General features: G+C 34.6%; 1 protein-coding gene across 7 annotated transcripts in view; it reads right to left on the reverse strand.

The window, feature by feature from the left end:
- Window positions 1-21,758, reverse strand: part of MARCHF1 (membrane associated ring-CH-type finger 1) — a 211,675-nt gene that overhangs the window by 69,288 nt on the left and 120,629 nt on the right. For 4 of the 7 annotated variants that reach the window (XM_071743107.1, XM_071743101.1, XM_071743106.1 and 1 more), the window contains one exon: window positions 18,788-18,927. The exons of the other annotated variants lie outside the window; for them this stretch is intronic. In XM_071743107.1, coding sequence (XP_071599208.1) covers window positions 18,788-18,889 — 102 coding nt within the window. In that variant the 5' untranslated portion in view covers window positions 18,890-18,927. The remainder of the gene's footprint in view (window positions 1-18,787; window positions 18,928-21,758) is intronic. 7 annotated transcript variants of the gene reach the window in all.

The following is a 21,758-nucleotide window of genomic DNA, read 5'->3' on the forward strand; positions in this document are numbered from 1 at the left end:
CACTGATAGGTATGGGCTTCTGTTATGATGAAGACTGCAATGCAGGACACGTGAAGATTTGTACAGTGGTGTAGCATCTCCTCTCTGGGCTCAGCTTTCAGCTTACTGTGATCAGCCAAATGCAATGGTGCCACTGGTGGTTCATTCAGACTTGATTTATAATGGAGAATATAACACCTAAAGTTCCCATTCAATTTGGTAACAACATCAAAAGCTTTAATGCAAATCTACACATTCAGCTTAAAGCCTCAGCTTGAATGATCTCAATTACCTATAATTTCTGTTTCATTTATTCCACCAGTAAATTGAATCCTGCTATATGTGCATGGCTATATAGCCACGTCACCGTAACAAAGTCATTCTAATACTTGAAATACAAGAACTGATAGGAAGTGCCTGATGTGCTCATGCTCCCAGTGACTGCTACTCCTGAGGTCAGTATGAGTCTTGTGTCAGCTCATTGTCAGAAGCCTGAAACATGAGCATGCTCTGAAATATCTCAGAACTGTTTTTAATTTAAAGTCTGTTTAAGAAAAAAAAAAATATTAGCCAACTTGCACATACCCTAACCCCTAGCCAAACAGCCTGGCCATGCTTAGATCTAAAAAAATAATATGAAAGTTGAATTTTAGTATTCATTTACCTTTTTTGTAAATAGATAATTTTGCTTCTTCAAAAATTCCACGTCCTTGAATCACCCTGTAAGTTGCTGCACTGACTGAGAGTAAGAAGTATATTATAATAGGGTAAAATTAATTATTTTTATGGGTAAACTTGGAAACAAGTGTTCTTGCAGGTGCCATGAGAAACTTATGCATTTCCCATTAGTTGCAAGAAATGTAAAGTTTGTATCTCAGCTTATTTGCAGATACTTGAGAATTAGAAAAGGGAAATTATATTTCAATTATCATGTTATTTTTAATTAATAATGTATTACATGACCTCAAAATAGAAGGTATTTGATCACACAGCTGGAAGTAGCTTTACTTAAACTGCACTGTTGACATTTTCACACACACAAATCACCCACTATATGTTGTTATCTAGCAATTTCACAGGAACTCAATGTCTCCTTTTGAACTTACTGGTATTATAAATTTTCTGTAAACTAATAGATTACTGCCTACCTGACAAAAGCAATGTTACAATTAACAAGAACCTGGACTTCTTCATTTGGAATGGAGGTAACCTGAAATACTTCTGTTTTGTATGTATATAACAGAAGAAGATATTCTTAAATAGTTACAAAATCTTAAAAATTATAAAAAAACATACCATTTATTTCCAACTTTAAACTATTAGCTACATAACAGGTTTAACATTTTATATATCCTATTGCCTGTGTGACACGAATCAGTAAAAAGCACACTTAACATTCTTCCTAATATATAAAGCCCTAAGCTATTTCTGAAATGGGATGAATCCTTCAAAAAGGCTTGAAAATTCTCTGACAAAACCCAAGCATCTCATTTCTAAAGATGTATAATCTTACTTAGAAATCTTCCTTCAAAATACCCCGAGGCTGCTGCTTCAAGAGACCAAAAAAGATATAACTAAATATTCACAAAACTAACAGAAGGCATAAATAATGAATATGCTTCTGAATACAAGTATACCAGTCTGCACAATAAAAAACAGGCACAAAAAATAACAAAACAGGTAATGGTCCAAAAGCTCTGCCCTGGGACAATATATTCATTGTCTACATGCTTCTAGCCAAAAAAAAAAATTTAAGCAATCCTTCCTCTAAGTGAGGGATAAGTTTGTGTAAATGTGTGAACTGAACAGGTTACCTGTGGTCCTGACTTCAGACCCAGCCTGGAGACACTGCTGCTGTCACATACAGCCTGAATGCAGTCCTCTCCCCCTCCATAGCTGCACATCTTGATCTCTTTTGAGCTTTTTGTCACGTTAAAATCACTTCAAAAATTTTAATTATTATTTTCCATCAGGACAGTTTCTTGTGATACTATGTGACTCCAGGAAAGCCTTTGAACAAAAAGTCTTTTCCACCTTTGTATGATAACTCAGCTGCCTGCATAATTCATGAAGACAGATGAAAGACTACTTCCCATGCAAATATGTCAGGCAGAAAAATAACTACTTTGAAATGAAACTGAGGGTAAGATTTAGATCAGGCTTCGGGAGTTAAAGCAGAAATCCAAATTCCTAGCGAGTGTTACAGTGCTTATACATTGCAAAGGATCTCCATACACTATGGGCCAAATTCTGCACCATGTCAAAACCAAATTTGACTTTTAGCTATTTGACTTTTAGCATGCAATGGCAAAGAACATAAGGCATTCTAAAATCTACATAATTCTGAGGAATCCCAAAAATCAGGTTACAGGAGGCACTTCACATATTTTTGAAACACGCATGATCATTCTGCATTGCTGAACTTACAGAAACAAGAAGAGAGCATCTGCTTTAACAACATATTTCATATAAATATAGCTCTACATTTGGAAAGCACAGAACATCTGTCTTCAGGTAGAAATATGAACATTTTAATTTCACCACTGCTTATGCCCGATGAGAAAAACTCTACTGCCAAGTTCCTAAAGAACTAACCTGGGCACAAAATTATGAACTGAACTTCTTTCTGCAACTACTCAGAGGAACCTTTTCAGGAAGCAGTATTCAAGAACTTATTCCTCCACAGACCCTGCCCTGATTCCAAAACTCTTTCTGCCTAAGCACTGTCAATAAAAAGAATCTTGGTTAAATTTTAATATGAAAGCATCCCCCAAATACTTTTAGTACTTTCACATTAAAGGGAAAAAATGAAAAAAATTGGTTTTGATACCTATACAAAAATCAGCAATTTTTATTTACACTGAACTTCCAGTCCCTTCTTCAAATCCCTCAACCATCAAATCAACAACCCAGGAAAAGCAGCTGGTTTTATGCTTGCAAACAATGCTGGAAGTGACACAAGAGCAACGCCTATGAAGCTGAAAGCTGAACATGTGTGTGAATTCCTCTCCTGTGGATTATCATTCTGAGTGCTCACCCCAATGTCCTTGCCTCTCATTCCTGAAGTGACTCAGCTACAGGATGGCAGAAAACCGTGGGGTCTGCCAAAGTGGAACAGTTATTACTGCCTTCTCCTTTTCCATTCAACAAAATTTTCAGTGCCTGTCAACTTCTGACAGATGCCCTCCTGGTCCGGTTATCTGGGAATCCACTGCAGGGAAACCTGAAATTAGGAGTAGTGCTCTGCCTGACATGCTTTTGAAGGTGTATTCTTTGGATTTCTGACAAAATCGGGTGTTTAAAAGCACCTAGTTTAACTTCTGTAAGTGTGACTATCCAAGGCTGATAGGACATAACCTTGGAGGTAGTAGCAGTAAGCGATAAAGAATTTTTGCTTTGCAAAATTCACACAAATTGTCTCAAAATTGTTCAGAAACAGCAAATACATTCTAGGTCATCAGGGACTCTTCCATGTTTTTACTTTGGCCTATGAAGGAGGCATAAAGGGCAATCTTTCTGAAGAATCCATATCAGATTTGATAATTTATTTCAATACAAATCTAAGTAGGAGCCTAGGGATTTCATTAATAATAACAAGCAGCAGTAGTTCTTCACACAATCAAGTAATTAAGCACTAGAATTCTTCCAGAGAAATTGGTCTCTTTCCAGAGAAATTGGTCAAAAGGTAATATTCAATGGACCTTAAAAGGCATGCAACTGAAGAAATTAAGGAAAGAAAAAATATTTATCAAGAATGGTTAAAAACTTATAATATTCTATATGGATAAGCGTATACCTATGACTGCCTCTCTCTTTAGATATATTTCTGTTTTTCTATTAGTGGTTTCTGAAGGTGACATGACACTGGACTAGATGAACATCCTTTGGGAACCACACAGGTCATTGGATTTTGGATGTATCTGGCATTGGGGACCACTAAAATAATTTAGCTCTCACTTTTTTATTTCATTATTGCTTTCTAAGTGTTTTGCACTCTCAACAAAACAGAAAAATAATGCCAAGAGCAGCACAACATTTCAATGTTAGGAGTACAATGAGTAATACGAACCTCAGTCACAGTGAAGCATCTTTTAACACCAAAATTACATTTTATGGATTACTTTATATAACACACACACATATATATATATATATACACACATTGCAGGTATAAATATATTCAATTTGTAGCTGTAGCAAGAAGTAAACCTTATTTAAATTACAAACATACTTACATGCTCGGTAATACATTCCAAAGTGTTTCTTTAAAAGCTGCACTCACTACCCAATATAAAACCAAGAAAATTAATATTGTAACTTCTGTGCCTCCAAGAATGCAGTGATGAATGGTGAAGTTTGTTCATTTGCATTTTAAAAAAATGCACCTGAAAAAGATAAATTAAAAACCCCACAAGAATAACATCTGCTGAAAGAAAAAAAAAAACCTTAGCACAAGAAGAGCTATCTGTTATGCAGATCACCTTTTTTGTCTCCTGTTGATCTTTAAACATCGAATAGGCTTGGGTTTGCTTATTTTACAAGATCTGTCAAGATCACAGCTCGTGGCAGTAGTAAGGATTAATTTCCTTCATTAATGTGGTCATTGTAACTCCAAGAGTGAGATAAATGGAACAGGGAAAATTAATTAAAAACAAACAAACAAAAAAACAAAAAACCAAAAAACAGTAAAAGTCCTTCTGGTAGGTTCAAATATATTAGCTTTTCTCATCCCCCAACTCACATGTGCATATGTATTTTAAAGACACACTGTCTATAAATCATAATTAAGGAATATGCTTCTGAGCACGTTCAATTATCCTAACATAGAAAAAGATGCTCTTTGATAGCACTGTAATGCATGCATTCAGTTAGATTTTTCATCTTAGCTCTTTGAGCATTAATAACTATGATTACCAAGCAATTAATCTCACAACCAAGAGGACTACTCAAATAAGAAAGAAGAATAGGGTACAACCATCCAAATCAGCCATGAACCTTGCTGAACTTTCTACAGCTGATTTCAGTACATACTGGTTTTGCCTAAATCTCTTCTAAGCTGAGAATCAGACAAGTTCTTTGCAAATCAGAATAAACATCTTTCTATTGTATGGTATTTAAGCTTTGATTACAAGTGAGGATTATGTAAAAAGGTATTCCTCTTAAAAAACCCATACCTGTTAGTGGAAGTAGACTTAAAATTTATATATAGTTGACAAGTTGAAAGGTAAAATAGTAGTAAATTTTGCTGAAGATTCTTCTCTGTAAAAATACCCTCAACAAGCAAAAAATAACAATGCTGATTAATACTGAGGCTTTGAAATTCTAAAGACCAAATTCTACAATATTTCCATCCCACCTGAAAAGAAACGAGGATGGCAGATGTGCACACCTGCAAAAGTATTATACTATGGAAAATAGAGGAGAATGGTAAAGACACTATAGCACCCATATATATTTATTCTGAATATATATACATATATATATATATTCTGAATGTGATTTTCAAGTTTGAATAGTACTGAAAGGTTTTAATTTCTACTACTTAAACAAGAACCTAGAGCTATTCTGAAAACTTAAAATAAACCTGAACTTTTAAAATGAAATTTAAAAAAAAATTTCTAGGCAAAGGAACTCAACAATAACTGGATTTTCAATTATTGAAAAATAAAGAATTTTTTTTCTTACATTTTTTCTTTAAAAGCCTTACAGAACACAATACAAAAATGGACGCTTCTGAGAAAAAAAGCAGTTGCGTGATGTTCAAAACCAGCTTCATGACTGCAGCTTTCATCACAGCAACCTCCTGGCAGCATATGTTTTACTGAGGATTAAAAAGTGGTAACTGCACTGTTTTCATTAATGTAACTATCTCGGGCCATCCAACGCTAGAGGCAGTGCCTGGAAGGCCATTAAAGAATATGCTTTCTTGAGCAGCCGTGTTACTTGCAGACATGCTATGCTGCTGAGTATCTTTTTTATATGCTATTCCAAGGAGAATTCACAGGTCCTTTACATTGGAATACATTCAGTCTTCACTCCCTGTTTTTAAATGAGGTATTCTGAAAGCTGGCATTTTTTAGTCTTTGACTTCGTTTCGTATTAAGGTTGAAGGAGAAAGGAGTGAATAAGTACACTCTTATTTTACAGTTCTGCATTTAGGAAACCTCATTTAGGAAAAATAAAATGTATTTTCTCTCCTCATTCTTTATCAAGGCACAGAAAACTTAGCAGTAGTTTAATACTGATGCCTGAAAGGTAAACATTAGTGCTTTCCCAATATATTTATAAATGAAATATTACTGAAATAGTAGTGCAAACGGTCTAATTTTTTTGTTTGTTTTATGTAACGAATAAAATAATAATGTAGTCCTTGAAGCAGATGGTCTATGGATTGATAAGAACTTTTGGATAACAAATCTGAAGTAATTGCAATTTTGAGTGGCTGCAGTCACTACAAAGCATTTGAATGTTGTGAAATATTTCCACATATCTCAAAAAATCCAAACAAAGAAATCACAAAACTTTACACCATTATTGTTTATGACTAGCTACTGGTTCTTAGCTTTCCTTTCTCATGTTTTCTATTTATAAAACTAATCTTCTCCCTAGAATGTGTAATCAGAGAGAAAAAGCAGAAAAGTATGCCATGAGATAAATTTCATAGTTTCCAGATCTCCTTACAAATCTGGCAGAGTTTCAAAGTCATTTAAGCACTAAACCTGAGATGATGACAGTCTGCAGAAAGTCCCAAAGGAAGTGGTGAGACTGTTTGATCAAGTACACTTACACCACCATGTACAGATTTGTGGCAACACAGATGATGTGTGGTAGGTAAACTGATGCAGTTATTTAAAAAAACAAACCAAACCAAACCAAAAGCTGCATATCAAATCAGACACTGTGCTGTCTGCAGGGAAAAACAGAAGCTATAAGCTGTATCAGAGAACTGTCTTGCAAGTCTTAGCAACATGGAATGAAAACAAATACATTTTATGTATTATTTTAAATAAATCCACAACAGAAGTCTATTTAGTGAACTATATTCCATTTGTTTTCAATTTTAGAATACATCTAGTGCAAAAGTGCATAAAAATAGTTAAAGTAATGCACTTTTAAGTAAATAATTGTGTGAAATAGTGAACATATTACCTTCTTTTAAAAGAAGGTAATAAAGTCACTTTCTAACATATTACATTAAAAATTATATTCACATTTTTATTTTCTGAAAGAAGAAATCTCTATTAAAGCAAAATGCAACCTAAAAAGGCCGTAAAAAAGGCAAAATTCTCAAATATTCTCAGATCTGTATAGATGTTTTCTTAAAGAAAGAAGGAACTTCCCTGCAGCATATAGTAACACAATGGAAAATAGAACACAAAACCCCCAGACAACGGCCCCTAGAGACAAAATTCCTAATAATGTGAGTAAATCTTTAAAACACTAGATATCTGAAAAACAAAGGAGATTCTTTGCTTGTAAGGATTATTTTTCCAATGAAAGTACATTCTGGCCCCAGATGTACGTTTTTATGCAGACAATTTGATAGTCACTTTTGAATGCACTGCTACACAAATAGGCACAAAAAGACCCCTTTCTGACTGGACTTCATGCAGTTAATTACACTGCAGAAATAAACTTCATACATAGATAACCAAAGCATATTGAATTTTCTCATGTACAAAAATAAATTGCTTTCAATTACTTTTTTATCTACAAGAAACCAATTCCTTTACTAAATACTTTGAACTGAGGATAAATACACAAAATTACTAAGCTAATTGCACATATCATCCATCTGGCAAGCTGTTAAGCAATGCATTTTCCATGACAGGCACTGACTGAGCAAAGCATTAACTCACGTTACCATCATCCACATCATTAAAAAAAGTCTCTCTTTGGTAATGGTTCCCCAAATAGTAAATATCAATTTAAAAAAGCCCAAAACAACAACTACTTAAACCTAACCTTGATTTTGATAATTAATTCCAAGGAAATTGTGGATGTCAGACAGGATCTTTGTGCCAGTTTAAATTCAGGGCACTTACAACAAAGTTCTGTTACTTATGTCACAAAAGGAAACTATTTTAACATTAATGAAATCCTTTCATATCTGAACTTGCTAAGAAAGCTCCTCTAAAGCGATGTTTTTTATAAGAAAACCAGACCCTGCTTTCAAGACTGTTACTACAGTAAGTATTTCTTGATTCAACCCTGTGTGTAGGCATACCACATGAAATATTTTTGAACATGTTAAACAAAAAGTATTTAGGTCAGTTGTAGCACTAAAGCAAACCTGTACCTTTACATTTTGCAGAATTCCTTGCCTTTTAATCACTTTTTCAGAGACACAGCAGAAAGGTTTTTACAAGAAACACATGTACATTATTCATATTTCTGTCCACTGTGTTTATGTTTAGAAAGATAATATGACCAATATTCGTATCAAGCAGGAAAAATTAATGATCCCTTTGACTAAAGTACATACATCAGAATCAAGGCGACTATTAGTGGATCCAGTCAGTGATGGTGCAGGAGTAAAAACTCAAAAAATTTTATTTGGAAAAAACTGAAAAATTTTGCTTTGGAGTAAGTGAACTCGAACAAGCTACCAATCAAAGTGAAACTGACATCTGTCTTTATATAGAATTTAATTTTTTCCTATTTTTTTTCCTCCATTCTCTTCTTTGTTCCATTTTTTTCTCCCCACTACAGAGAACTAAACTAAAAAAAAAAAAAAAATCCTGTCTGAATGATCCTCTCATTATTTCAAACAATTCTTGATCGTGTAGAACCTTGATTACTGCAGGATTTCCGTCAACGCAAATTTTCTTACTATCTATTTTTTATTATCTATATAAATTATCTTATTATCTATTATATCTATAAATTATCTATTATCTTATTATCTATTTTTACTATTTAAATATATAATTTTCTTACTATTTCTTACTATCAAATTTTCTATACTATCTAAATATACATTGCACTTCAAAATCACACTTTGATAAGCCACCAAACTCTGAGAAGCATCACTTCAGATATTCCAAGCACACAATTTTAGTTGTTTCCTACAAGTCAGCCCATTTTTATTGCAGTAAAAACTGTCCATTTAAAATCACTGGGTGATTAGAACCTCTTTAAAAATGGCACAGCATCTTGAATTGGTTACCCACAAGTGCAGATTTTCAGTTTTAAGTAAAATGGCCTTAACTCACAATGGCAAAGAAAGTGAAGAGTAATCATACTTAGTCTGTAAAAAATATTCAGAGTATCTCATACTACATTAGTTCAACAGGCATCATTATTGATGTTTTGACAATTCCATAATTATCTATGCAGTTATAAAATCAGTTTAAATTCATTAATGGAATTGATAATTTTTCTGCATTTAGCTTTTATCAGCTCTTATTAATATTTCATGAGCATTAATATTTACATATTACAAAGATAATAAGTAGCAATCAGCACATGCTGAAACAATATTATCTAGAGAAAGCAAACATCAAGCATGATTAAACAAACTCATGTTTCCATACTAAAAAATAAAAAAATCCAGCATCAGGAAATATTGTAGTCTTAAATTAGTGTCGCTCACCCAGAAGATTATACACCTCAGTCTCTACAGCTAAAATTATATTTCCCCACTAAATAAGAAGTCTGTGTACCTCGTTTGATGCACCATATTTCCAGATTGTCAGCAGAGCAGTTTGAGAGCCCTCAGAAGCATCTCTATTGCCTCTGGGGTGTCCATCTACACTGAGTCTGAGTCCACTCAACACACCAAGAATACACACCTCCTTGTTCAATGATCTCATGACTACAAATTTCACTACATATATATTTATTCTGCCTACCCTCAAACTTACACTAGGCAAAGCTACTTCACAGCTTCTCTGTGAAATAAAAGAAGAGAGTCTGCAGCTACTTCAGGTTTGGAGATTTTTTTCATTTGTTTGTTATGGGGAGGTTTCTTTGCCTAGGGAAAACCACAAGTTCATATTAAGGGCCTAATCAGTAAAAAAGCGTTTCCTATAATCACTTTTTCATCCACAATACCTCTTTTCCCTAATTTACACGTTTTCCTTATATATTCCTTCCAACAGTTGAACAGAAAATGCTAATTATGGTTTGACTGACATTGAGTCAACAGAGTACCGATTCCTAGGTTTTTTCTTTTCTAATTTTTTTTTCCTAATCTTTTTTTCTAATTCTCCTGATTCCTCAACACCCTGTGAGAAGCCAAATTATACCTAGGGCAAGTCAAATGGAAGTGCATTGAATTTATAGAATCTTATTTGTGCTTCACATGAGGAAAGCCCAAACATATGAGTAAGATGAAAATATTTCTTCTCTCACAGAGCAAAAAAGTGCAGTATGCCAGTTTAGTAATAAAAGTCAAAATATGTTTAGTATAATCTTTACATATTTCTGGAACAATGCACTTACAGCCTGAAAAATAACAGTGTAGATGATACACAGAAGCACACCTCAGTGCAACTGAAAACATAATTCTTGTACATGAAATAAATGTCATATTAAAGCTAAGAATAACAAATATCTCTAAACATTTAAGTGTACCATTTCTGCTTAAATAGAAAACAAGTGGAAAACAAGATATCCTCTTTGTAGTACTGAAATATCTATGAAATCCCTTTTGGTCTTCCTCTGTCAGATCACGGTTTTACTGTATATCATAAAATTCTGTTTCTCCAAAGCAACAGAACAGAGAAAAAAGGTGCAGAAAAAAAATGCACTGTCTCCCTAATTCATCTTGAAAACACCCAGTGTTTAACTTTGGGTACAATATGCTAAAAGCATGGCTACATTTGGTGCCCCTCTTCTTAGTCTAAGTGGCTCAAGCATAAGATCCTATTTACAACACTGTACGCAAATTACTAACTCAGATAGATTATAGCCTACATGGTTGAGAAGTAAATATTGTTGGAGTCAGTGCAGACTGGAAAAGATAAAATAATTAAATATGAGGAACAAAAATAGAAAACAGATGCTTTATCACAAAATAGATCTTCAGAAAGGATGAAATCTAAACATTTCTTACTAAACAATGCTTAATGATTAGACAAATCACAGTCAGATCTGGTACAGGAATCATACCTGTCATATCATCCATTTTATGAAAGGATTACTTAGGCAAGAGAAGCTATAATGTAGTTCTTCTAGAAATGGGGAAAAAACCTTCATACACAGAAAATTAGAAGCAGAAAAAAAGCTCGTACAAATATAATATGCAAATATTTTCATTCCAGATTTCAAGGGTCACTGACAAGGTGTTCTTGTAACCCGCAATATAAAATCATATAGCAGCCTAACATATTTCATTGCCAAGAGTATGCTCTTCACCTTCAGTCTGAACTTCTTCTTAATCTAATTCCATTACTCCCATCTCATACCTTATGAAAGAATAAGGGGGAAGGAATAAAAGATCAACCCCAGTCATAATTAGCCTATGGTCACAGTCAGTTTTCTTTCCCAGTCAACAGACTTGACAGAAGTGATACAGTCAGCATCCACACATGGCCATCTTCTACCATGTATCCATTTTTAATTGAATTGCTAGGACAGAGGCATTTCCTACAAATCCAGACCTAATTTAAACTAAAACCTCTAAAACTGCAGCAGGGTACTTAACTCATGCTGTTCTCTCCATCTCCTGTGGAACAACCACTAAACCTCAGCTTATCTGTTGATCATCTCTAGAAAGCCACTAGGTCTTCTGCCATGTTTTTTTCTCCTCCTTTGTATTATTTTTCAAAATTTATTTAATCCTTCCACTATCAACCAAGACAGGTCTAACTCCTTTGTCTCTACAGTATTTAAACACCTTTCAATAGCGAGCGGATTTTTATCCTGAAAGCTGTCATTAGTTCATAATAATGAGGCTGAAGTCACAAAGTAGAAGTGACTTTCACAAAGAAGCCTAATGAACTGAGACTTAACTCCCCTCTTCAAAATATAAAAAAGGTATAACATTTTAAATTCTATACTTTATAGAGGCCTCTTTTCCTAAGTGAAACAGACTAACATGACAGCTTCAGCTATACAAAAAAGAAACAAACTGTGGATAATTTATACAAAATAGATTTGAACCATTCTTGTCAATTCATGTTACTATGAGAAACAAAGGGCATGAAATATGCTGGGGAAATAAAGGACGGAATACAATCTATTCAACCAGTACACAGATATTTAACAAATCAATGTCTTCTTATAGTAATTTCACCTACAAAAATAAATTCTTGCAAATTCCACTGAAAAAGCATCTGTAATCTGTTCACTTAACACCTAGAAAATAAAAATATTTTGTAACACATAGAGCTAAATAAAACAATAACAACATTTATGTTATTATTAGTTTATATGGAAGCCAGCATTCAGGTTAGCTTCATTTTAATCTCTGATATTTAAGTTGTTGTTGCTTCTATAAATGCAAAGTAATAGCAATTTGCTGTGTGATGTCAATTTCTGGACAGGAAATACATCATCCTTTTCACTAGTGAAATGAAAATAATTCACATGAGAACTGTCATTTTAAGCCTGTCACAGGGAAATGCTAACCAAAATCACTGGCCAAATAAGTTAAAATTTGACCACATCTGCCATGTTCTTTAAGTACTGTGTGATGCTGGTGTGAACTGAGGAAGAAATTGAGAACCTGGGGAGACTTACCCAAAGCCTTTGGTCTGTGTCTGCCCTGCTCTAATGGTTTATGTATGCAGAGGAAAAAAAAAAAAAATCACAAATTAATTCTTAACAACTTCACATTCTTATAACACGTTTGTGAGAAGCCAGAAGGTGGTGGTAAACCAGGTAACAGCTACTAATTGGCTTTAAGTATAAGAAAAATCAATAAGATCCCATTTCACAAGGATTTTCAGCAAGGAATTACACTCCTTGATGAAAATCAGGCAGCCAAACACTTCAAACTCAGATTAAGAGATTTTTCTTGTTCAGGGGTTTTAGATAAAGATCACACAATCATGGAACACTATGGGTTGAATGGGACCTTTGAAGCCGAAAAAGGCCAAGCAAAACTGTTTAGAGACAGAGTTTTGAGCCTTTAAACAGCAAAGGTATTTATTTTCGGATCCGGGGAACTCCCAGCCCACGCTGGACAAAGAGTTCCTGCCCCGGGGGAAAGGGTTAGGGTATTTATAGGGGAGGTTACATACATATTCATAAGTTTGCAACATATAATTATAATATTCATGAAAGGCGGAGTCTAGGCAGAGTCTAGGTGGACTCAGGCGGAGATGCTGGGGGGGTCTTTGGATGAAGTAAGAAATCTTTATCTCTCCTGTTTTCAATGACTTCATCCTCTTGTTACAGAGAGAAATTGGACCCTTGCGATAACTTCTCCCTTATCTGCTGGTTGTGGCTGCCTCATCCTGTCTCCGTGCAGGTGTTCGCACTCCCCCGGTGCCTAGCTAGCCTTGGCAGTGCCTTGTTTCGAGAACAAGACCTACACTTTTACAGAAGTTAATCCTCTCGCTGCCCGGTTGGCCTTGGCAGTGCCTTGTTTTTTAGAAGCAAGATCTGTACTACCAAGACAGAAGATGTTCATGCTGCTTTAGTGGAAAGTTACAGGAATTAACCCTGTCAGGAGTTAACCTTGTCAGGGTCTTTCTCTGTTTCATTTTCAGTGTTCATCTAGTGATAATTCATTCCTACTTAGAACTTTCACAGAGTTAGCAAACTTACAGATAGCCCCCAGCTTCTCAGTTTAGCATCGCTGGAGGAAAACCTGTGCTGGTTTTGGCTGGGACAGAGTTAATATTCTACAGAGTAGCTAATACTGGACTATGTTTTGGATTTGTTCTGGAAACACTGTTGATAATGCAAAGACCTTTCAATTATTGCTGAGCAAGCCTTAAACAGGGCCAAGAAACTTTCTGTTTCTCAACCCACCATTGAGCAGGCCGGGGGTGCTCAGGAACATGGGAGGGCACAGGGACAGCTGACCCCAGCTGACCCAAGGTATATTCCATACCGTGACATCCTGCTCAGCAATAAAAGTTGGGGGTGGTGTGATGGAATCCATCTTCTGACATAACCATTATGACGTGTCAGCTCAGCTTTCTTGGAGATGGCAGAACACCTGCCTGACAATGGGGAAGGAGTTAATGAATTCCTTGTTTTATTTTTCTTAAGTGTGAAGCTTTTGCTTTAACTATTAAACTGTCTTTATCTCAACCCACGTTTTTTCTGGCCTTTACCCTCTCTTTCTCTTCTCCAACCCACTGAGCTTTCTGGGGTTAAACCACACCAAAGCCACTTTTTGTTGTTTGTTTACTTACATTGTGGAATGACCACTGACTACTATTAACTTTCTCAGTCAACATCTGTAGAACAGACATGGCAACCTGGGATCTGCCTATGTCAAACTGATAATTGACAAGCATAATTTACTTTCTATTGGAGAAGCAGATGGTATCATTTGCTTGCATATAAAAAATTTCTTCCTTAGATTTAAATTAGATGCTTGATTTGCATTTGTCATGACTTCTAAATTTAATTTGCATATATAAACATAAATTATGTAGTTACTCTCATAACTATACGTTCACATATATTCATTCATATTTCTACTGGGGAATACAACAGGGGAAAGTAATATGTACTAATGACTACAATTCAGCATTAAGTATGTACTTATTTCCCTCTAGCTTCATATGCTTAACATGATGCACTAAACCAAGGACCAGTCCACACCCTATGCAAAAGATGCTGTACATAACTGTTACACACATTGTGGTGAAGTTCTGAATTAGGATCTCAAGAAAACTGAGAAAAGACAGGCAGACACAGAATTGCTTCTAGTCAAATTACTTAATCAATGTTAATACATATTTATGTATGCCCATCAACATCATAGCCATATATATATGCTTACAAAATCAGAGTATAAATAGATATTGTCAGTACAGAGATGAGTGATTCATGAAGAAAGAACTCAATTGTATGTTTTCAGTTATATCCATTATCTTTTCAGAAGAAAAAAGCCTGCAAATACTATCACACAGAATTATGAGCTCTCAAGATTAAGGAAGAAAACATTACTATTCTTCCTCCAACTCTAGCAGAAATCAGAGAAAGGGAAAAATTAAAAAGATATGAATTTGCATTTAAGAAAAAAAACTATAGAGAATAATCTTAACATTTTCATATTTGTCTGAATATCTGCATCAGAAGAGACAGAGTAGATAAAACCTATGTGAAATAGAAAAAAAAGAAGTGTACAAGAAAGTAGTGCAAAAGCTACATTCAAAAAAAAAGTTAAATAGGAAATGGTCTTTTTCCTAACTAAATATAAAAATCAGTGAATAGAAAAGAGTAGAGGAGTAATAGTAATCTGAATTGATGTGGGCTTCATGTACTGACCAAAACATAGCATAGTCTGGAGGTTTGATCTCAAAACTAAAATAATAATTAGTTTCAAAAAACATACTGATAAAGTGATTCTGAATCTGTGCAGTGTGATAGGGAATACTTAGTTTTACAACTGTTAGGAAAAAACAGTCCATCTAGTATAGTGTGCACAACTGGTCAGTCATGTTCAGGAGGAGGAACTGACAGGAGTTTTTATGATATTCATGGGCACATGGAATCTATTACATAAGGAAAAGTACAGTTGAAAAGTTATACCAAAGGTCCCCAAAAATAAATCTTATGACGAACCTTCAAAGTTTAGAAACAATACATACAGGATAAACAAGCACAAACTGATAATAAATGTAGCTTGAAAAACAGGTATTTCTAGCAGAGAAGTCAGTTTGAGCACTATGTCCCACTATACCAAGTTAATGACATTATTTTGACTATGAAAAAAGGGTGTAGTCCCTATATACCTAAAATTATCAATACAAACCCCAAATCCAACAAGTTGTAACGCTAAAGAATATTATTTGAGAAATTATGTGGCTTCTGATTACAGAATGACTAAATATTCTTGAGGTATGCTCAGAACAAAAAAGCCAGAGTTCCAGATAAAATGGAATACAAAGTCTTCAATCTCCAAATTAAGTAGACTATGGGGATAATGTTATATTTAAGCTGAAAATAATAATGGAAAAATGTTTACAAGAATGTTGAGATTTGATGAAGTATTTCAGAATGCATTTGATTTGAATGAAGCCATAACTTTTTAACATGAAATAAAGTGGAAAAAGTAGGACTGGTCTTATTAGACTCTTTAAATGTATTTAGTCTTTTCATGAGTTAATTTATTTTTTTTCCCGCACTGCTGTTCAGTATCCCATTTACTTCTTTAGTTAAAAAACCCAATTTGTTAATGATCATAACCTGTTTTCTACTCTAAAAGCTTCCTCCTATATTTAACTGAGAGAAAAAATTTCTTTACATAAAAATTAATAAGACATATTTGCAATTTCCAGATCATTCCCCTTTGGGAAAGTGGCATTGTAAAATGACTGCTTTGGGAAGGTTATTTTAAAGGGAAAGAAAAGTTTTCTTTGCAAAGCCTTTGCTGAGATTCCAAAATGCAGAAGACATTTTGCTGACTCAGCAGTGTACATGAAGGCATCCAGCTGAGGTGTACCCCCCAGTTTACTTCCCACCTAAACTAGACTGGGCACCTACAGCCTAAGGAAGCAAAGAGCTATTTCTTCCTACCACAAGACAGACCAAATAAACCCCTGCTAGGGGAACTAGGTCCTCAGAGAAGCTGCAATTCACTGAAATATGAAAGTTAAGTCAGAAAGAGGGGACTTGAATAGCTCATTGGAAGTGGCTTTGTACATCCACAACAAATAATTTAATATATTATTTCTCTTCTGCTGTTTGAGTATGTTTCAGTCTGCATCTTCACTCAAGATCAGACAACAAATTTTTCAGCACTGAAAGGCTAAGAATACTAAAAAAAATCAGAAGTGATTTGAAACAAAACTGCAGTTTTAAAATGTTCATAAGGAAAATAAGGATTTTCAGCCTTCAGCCCAAAAGTTGGAAAGACACTGTCAGCAAAAGCTTACACAGAATGTCATTGATTTCAGAAGTGAAGGATAGAAAGAGTAATGGCTGAGAGAGCAGGAAGGAAAGAAAATTAAGAGGAAAGCTTGACAGGCCTCATGGGATATTATTGGTTTATTTCCTGATGTGATTACTGTTATTTTATAGCTAATCAGGAGATCAAAGGGCACATGGTATCTTCCCTAGCTGTTTATATGCCTGGGTTTCTTACACATCTCATCAACCAAGCAGCAGTCTATACAGTTTCATACAAACTTATTTTTCCACAAATTTTACTATTAATAAGATTAACACATTAACTCTAGTGATTCAACTGTTATGAACTGTATCCCCAGTTTATAATTTCTAAATCCCACCTGAAATATTGGAATAGCAAACTGAATTAAATGTTGTTAGCAATAAAGCAGAAACCAAAATATGCAGATTTACTGTCTCTAAATTCTTTCATAGCTATCACCTGTTACTAGCAATATCTAAATATTTATTGTAATTGAATAAAATTTTAAAATAAAATAGTAATAAAAAACAGGGATAATATTCTTAAGTATCTTGTTTTGTGACTCATCATTTTTTTTATTTCTCTAAAAGAAAATAATTCTAGAAGACAGTGAGCTCTAATAAATAATCTAGGATACTAAGTAAACCCATAAAGTTTGCAAGTTTTCGTGCTGCCTTTTTGTGTACTCTTCCTTGGCAGAAACTCACATTCTACGTAATCTACCACTGAAGAAGATCATTTTGCCACATTAGGTAGGGGCTTTTTTTTTCATGAGAACTTCAACAGCTTTCCAACAGAGCACTGCCTCTCAGTTTATAACTCTCTCCACACTCTGGTGTTTCAGATTTCCTCAGCGTCTATAAACAATTATTGGACTTTCTGCTTACGTGTCATCGTATCCATGTTTCAAAACCTGAAAGGCCATACTTCCTTACACTCGTGGTTCTTAGAATAGGAAAGTGTTGTGCCTATTTAAAACTTAATCATGAAGTTGGGCCAGGCATATTTAACCAAATGTTTCAAATGATCAGTTTTGCTGTATTCTGAAAATGTCAATATGGTTGAAGAAATCAAGTACATACACAATGTTCGCTCTTAACATGTGGAGCAGTCTCAAGCCTTTACATTCAAGTATCTGTTCTCACTCACCTGGGGAGTTCTACTGATGTAAATTGATTTATCTGAATGAGCAAAAACTGCAAGATTAAATTTCTTGTCAATGAGTCACTTTATTGAACTTGATACAACTCATGGTAACTCCACTATGTTAACTGTCAACCTTACAGTGCCTGAGCACCTCCTGTGGATGGCTTTGCATGCAGAAACTCAACCATCTCTTGCAGCATCATGTTAAATAGATGAACATAATTTTTAAATCCATCTTTCTGCTACAAGTGCAGACATCCTATACTTTGTTCCTGTTACAGGCAGGAGCAAAGAGCAAGGTACTTTTAGATAATATCCAGCTGTATTTATCAGGGATCAAATTCCATTGCATTAAGATCACAAAGAATGTAAGTCATCATATTAGGACATTCCCCACTTAAACACTTTACCATTCACAAAACATCAATACTGATTTATAGACACAGCATGCAAGTCAGAATGGACCATGCATAACATAAAATATGAAAAAAACAGCAAATGGAAAGAGTAAATAGCTATAATGTAAAAGAGTTTCACACACATGGGAAATGCAATCAATGGCAAATACTACATTTTTCAAAAAAAAAAAAAAGAAATTTAACACCTCTGAAGTTCATCTGCACATGCCACCACCACGAAATTCAACTTTTCACTCACCAAAGTAGAGTTAAGTGAAGCATCACCTGAGACCTCGGGTGTTCTTGTGCTGTTTGGAAGTCTGTGAGGGTTACGAGCTATCGCTTGGCACCAGCCCAACATTTTCTCCTTCCAATTAGCCCTTCTCAATTTCTGAAATTCTGAAAATAATTTAGATTCCCTGAAACAGTGACACTTTAGGTGCATGTCTCTGGATGCATGCCTTTAAAAACAGCTTTTAAAGTAATATCTAAACAAGCTATAAACATATTTTTAGAAGTACATTATTCTTTAAAATACTCCAAAGGGTTACACCATGCAGGTTAAAAAAGAAACAAGCACTTTCAGCACACCTTACATCCATTAATGCTATTTCAGCATCAGCAAAATCAGTGCCTTCTCCCCATGTTAAATCTTTCTCAAGTTGATATTTTATTTTTAATAAATGTCATTTTAAAGGAATTTTACTACAAAATAACTGTGAAACTAGCATAATTCCTAAGCCCATTTAACATTAGGCTGCAATACTCCACACTCCCTCAAACAACTAGAAATAGCCCTAAAGCAACAGAAGATACTAAATACAAATCAATAGTGTGAAAACACACATACATGTTCTCATTCCCACACCCCCAAGACTACCTGGCTTCTCTTGAAGTGTTACACTTCAAGTGTTACACTGCAAATGATGTAAAGAGCAAAAAGCAATAAAAAAAGCAATAAATGCTGCATGCCAAATGCAAGCTGCACGTGAACTATTTTTTCATTTGTAACAAAATACTTTTTAATGACTCTAACATTTTGAAAATATACCATTTGTAAGTTGGGGCTCTTTAGGTATAAGAGCCCTCAATGTTTAAAATGATAATATTTATGTTAAAATGTTAGAAAAGCATCTTTAAAATGTCACAACTTTTCAGTTGAAATATGCAGTACAGCTATTCAATCCAACACTTTGCTGATGAATTACAAAAACCAACTTTGAGTAAAAATGCAGTATTTTCTCTGCAATACTTGAAACAGCTGGTTGTTTATAACGTTTTTAATTTAAAATGTGTTATTCCATAACATCATGAACTTAATAAACAAAAAGATTAACCTACCACATTGAGTGCCTAGCACTCCCAATGAGGTTAATGCTAGGCTGAATAGGTCTGGAACTTAACTACAATAATATTAAAGGTCTTATGTGATAAAGTAGAACCTATTTAATGTGACTGAATACCATGTACTTGTAAAGCAGTGGTTTTTTCTGCAATACTTCTCTAAGTAGTACACAAGGACACACCTGTATTTACAGGCATACCTGGTGTTCAGGTGTACTTCCCAGGTTCTGATAATGACAAACTACAGTCTCTTCTTAAATAGCTCTACCATTTTTGCACTTATATTTAATACATAATTTTCAAAGCATGAACTGCACAAACATGCATTTCTCCACACAGCTTCATGGAACTGATAGTGGGGAGGAAGTAGGAACTAATCTTAGCTTTATGGAGATGATTAGAGGACTGAGTCTACAGGTGAACTGATTCTTATTAATTTTTCAGTCTCTTAAGATCTTAATGTCAGATATAAATAAACGCCAGCAAAGCATCAGTAGCATTAAGACCATCACATAGTGTGTTGATTGCCTGTGGAGTCAAATTAATTTTTATATTACAAAATCTTTCAGATGTAGACTTTCAAGAACTCAGTCCTCCAGAGCATGTGTGTAACAAAGCAAAAGGCTTCACCCTGAGAAACTTAGCTGAAGCACAAACTGAAATAATTGTAACCAACTTAGTAGCAGTTATGATTTCCACTGGGTCAGAGTGGATCAGAGATCACTTTCTTGCAAACCCTGCAAGACTATTTATTTTCCTTAATTTTGTGAATGCAACTAGCAGAACCAAACTGGTTCATTTTTAAGAGAAATACCAGTGAAATGGTTGTGCATTTAAACAACCCCTACGCAAATAAAAAAAATAATTTATTTTTGAACGCTTTTCACTGTACATCGAACATATCATGAATTAAATGAATGCAAGTAAAACTGAAGACTCAGAAAAAGTATCAGAAAGACAGGCTGACCTGCACACATTCTACTCTTCAGCTTCTAAAGATAAGGACTTAATATGAGAGAAATATTCACAGTGGGTTTTTTTTCAAGCTTCTATTGTAAATTTCAGGTAATTTCTACATAATTTGTAGCTAAAATACTAATTACAAACAAAGCTTCCCCCATACTTCTTTAAATGGGAGAACACAGCCATCTGAAAAAGCAAAATATCTTTTCAAAACTATTCTGACATCTCTGGAATTTCCTGGTTTGCATTCAAAATTTCAAGCAGCGAGTATATCAGCACTGTTTTCAAAATGAGACAAACTCTTTCTGCTATGCTGGAACCCATCAGAGTGGTTCCTCACATGCTGTTTTGTACATGGAGTTCATGAGCAGAAGAGGGGAGTTGTACCAGGCATGATGCTGGTCAACTGTTAAAAACTTAATTAGCTGCTGTTGCTCTCTTTATGAGCGCACTTGGGGCAGGGCAAAGAGGTACTGTTTGCTTTACACCTAAACAAGAGAAGTTTATAAAAAGATGGTGGGCCAAACTTTTGTGCCACCTGAGCCTTCAGGGATAGCAAAACAGCTCTACAGAAATAGTTCTCTATTTTGGTAAAATCAGTCAGTAACTATTGTCAATGTTTTACTACACACAGGATGTATGGGCAGATTTCATTCGTTGTATGGCAGATTTATTTGTTATGATTACATACTCCCATGATCAGTAAATCTGTGTTGTGCATTTTTTGTGCAGATTCCTGGAAACTAGAGAGAGATTATTGCTGGGAAAAAAATCATTTAAAAAAAAAAAAAAAAAAAAAGGATACAACGCGGAAGAATGAATGTATGAACTTTTTGCTTGCTAAGTCTGAAGGCACACTTCACTGTTTCTCTGAAAGAACACCCTGAACAAGGCAGCTACATGCTCAGCTGGTGCCACTTCCA

This window comes from Heliangelus exortis, chromosome 4 (assembly GCF_036169615.1).
Source record: "Heliangelus exortis chromosome 4, bHelExo1.hap1, whole genome shotgun sequence".
Classification (NCBI taxonomy): domain Eukaryota; kingdom Metazoa; phylum Chordata; class Aves; order Apodiformes; family Trochilidae; genus Heliangelus; species Heliangelus exortis.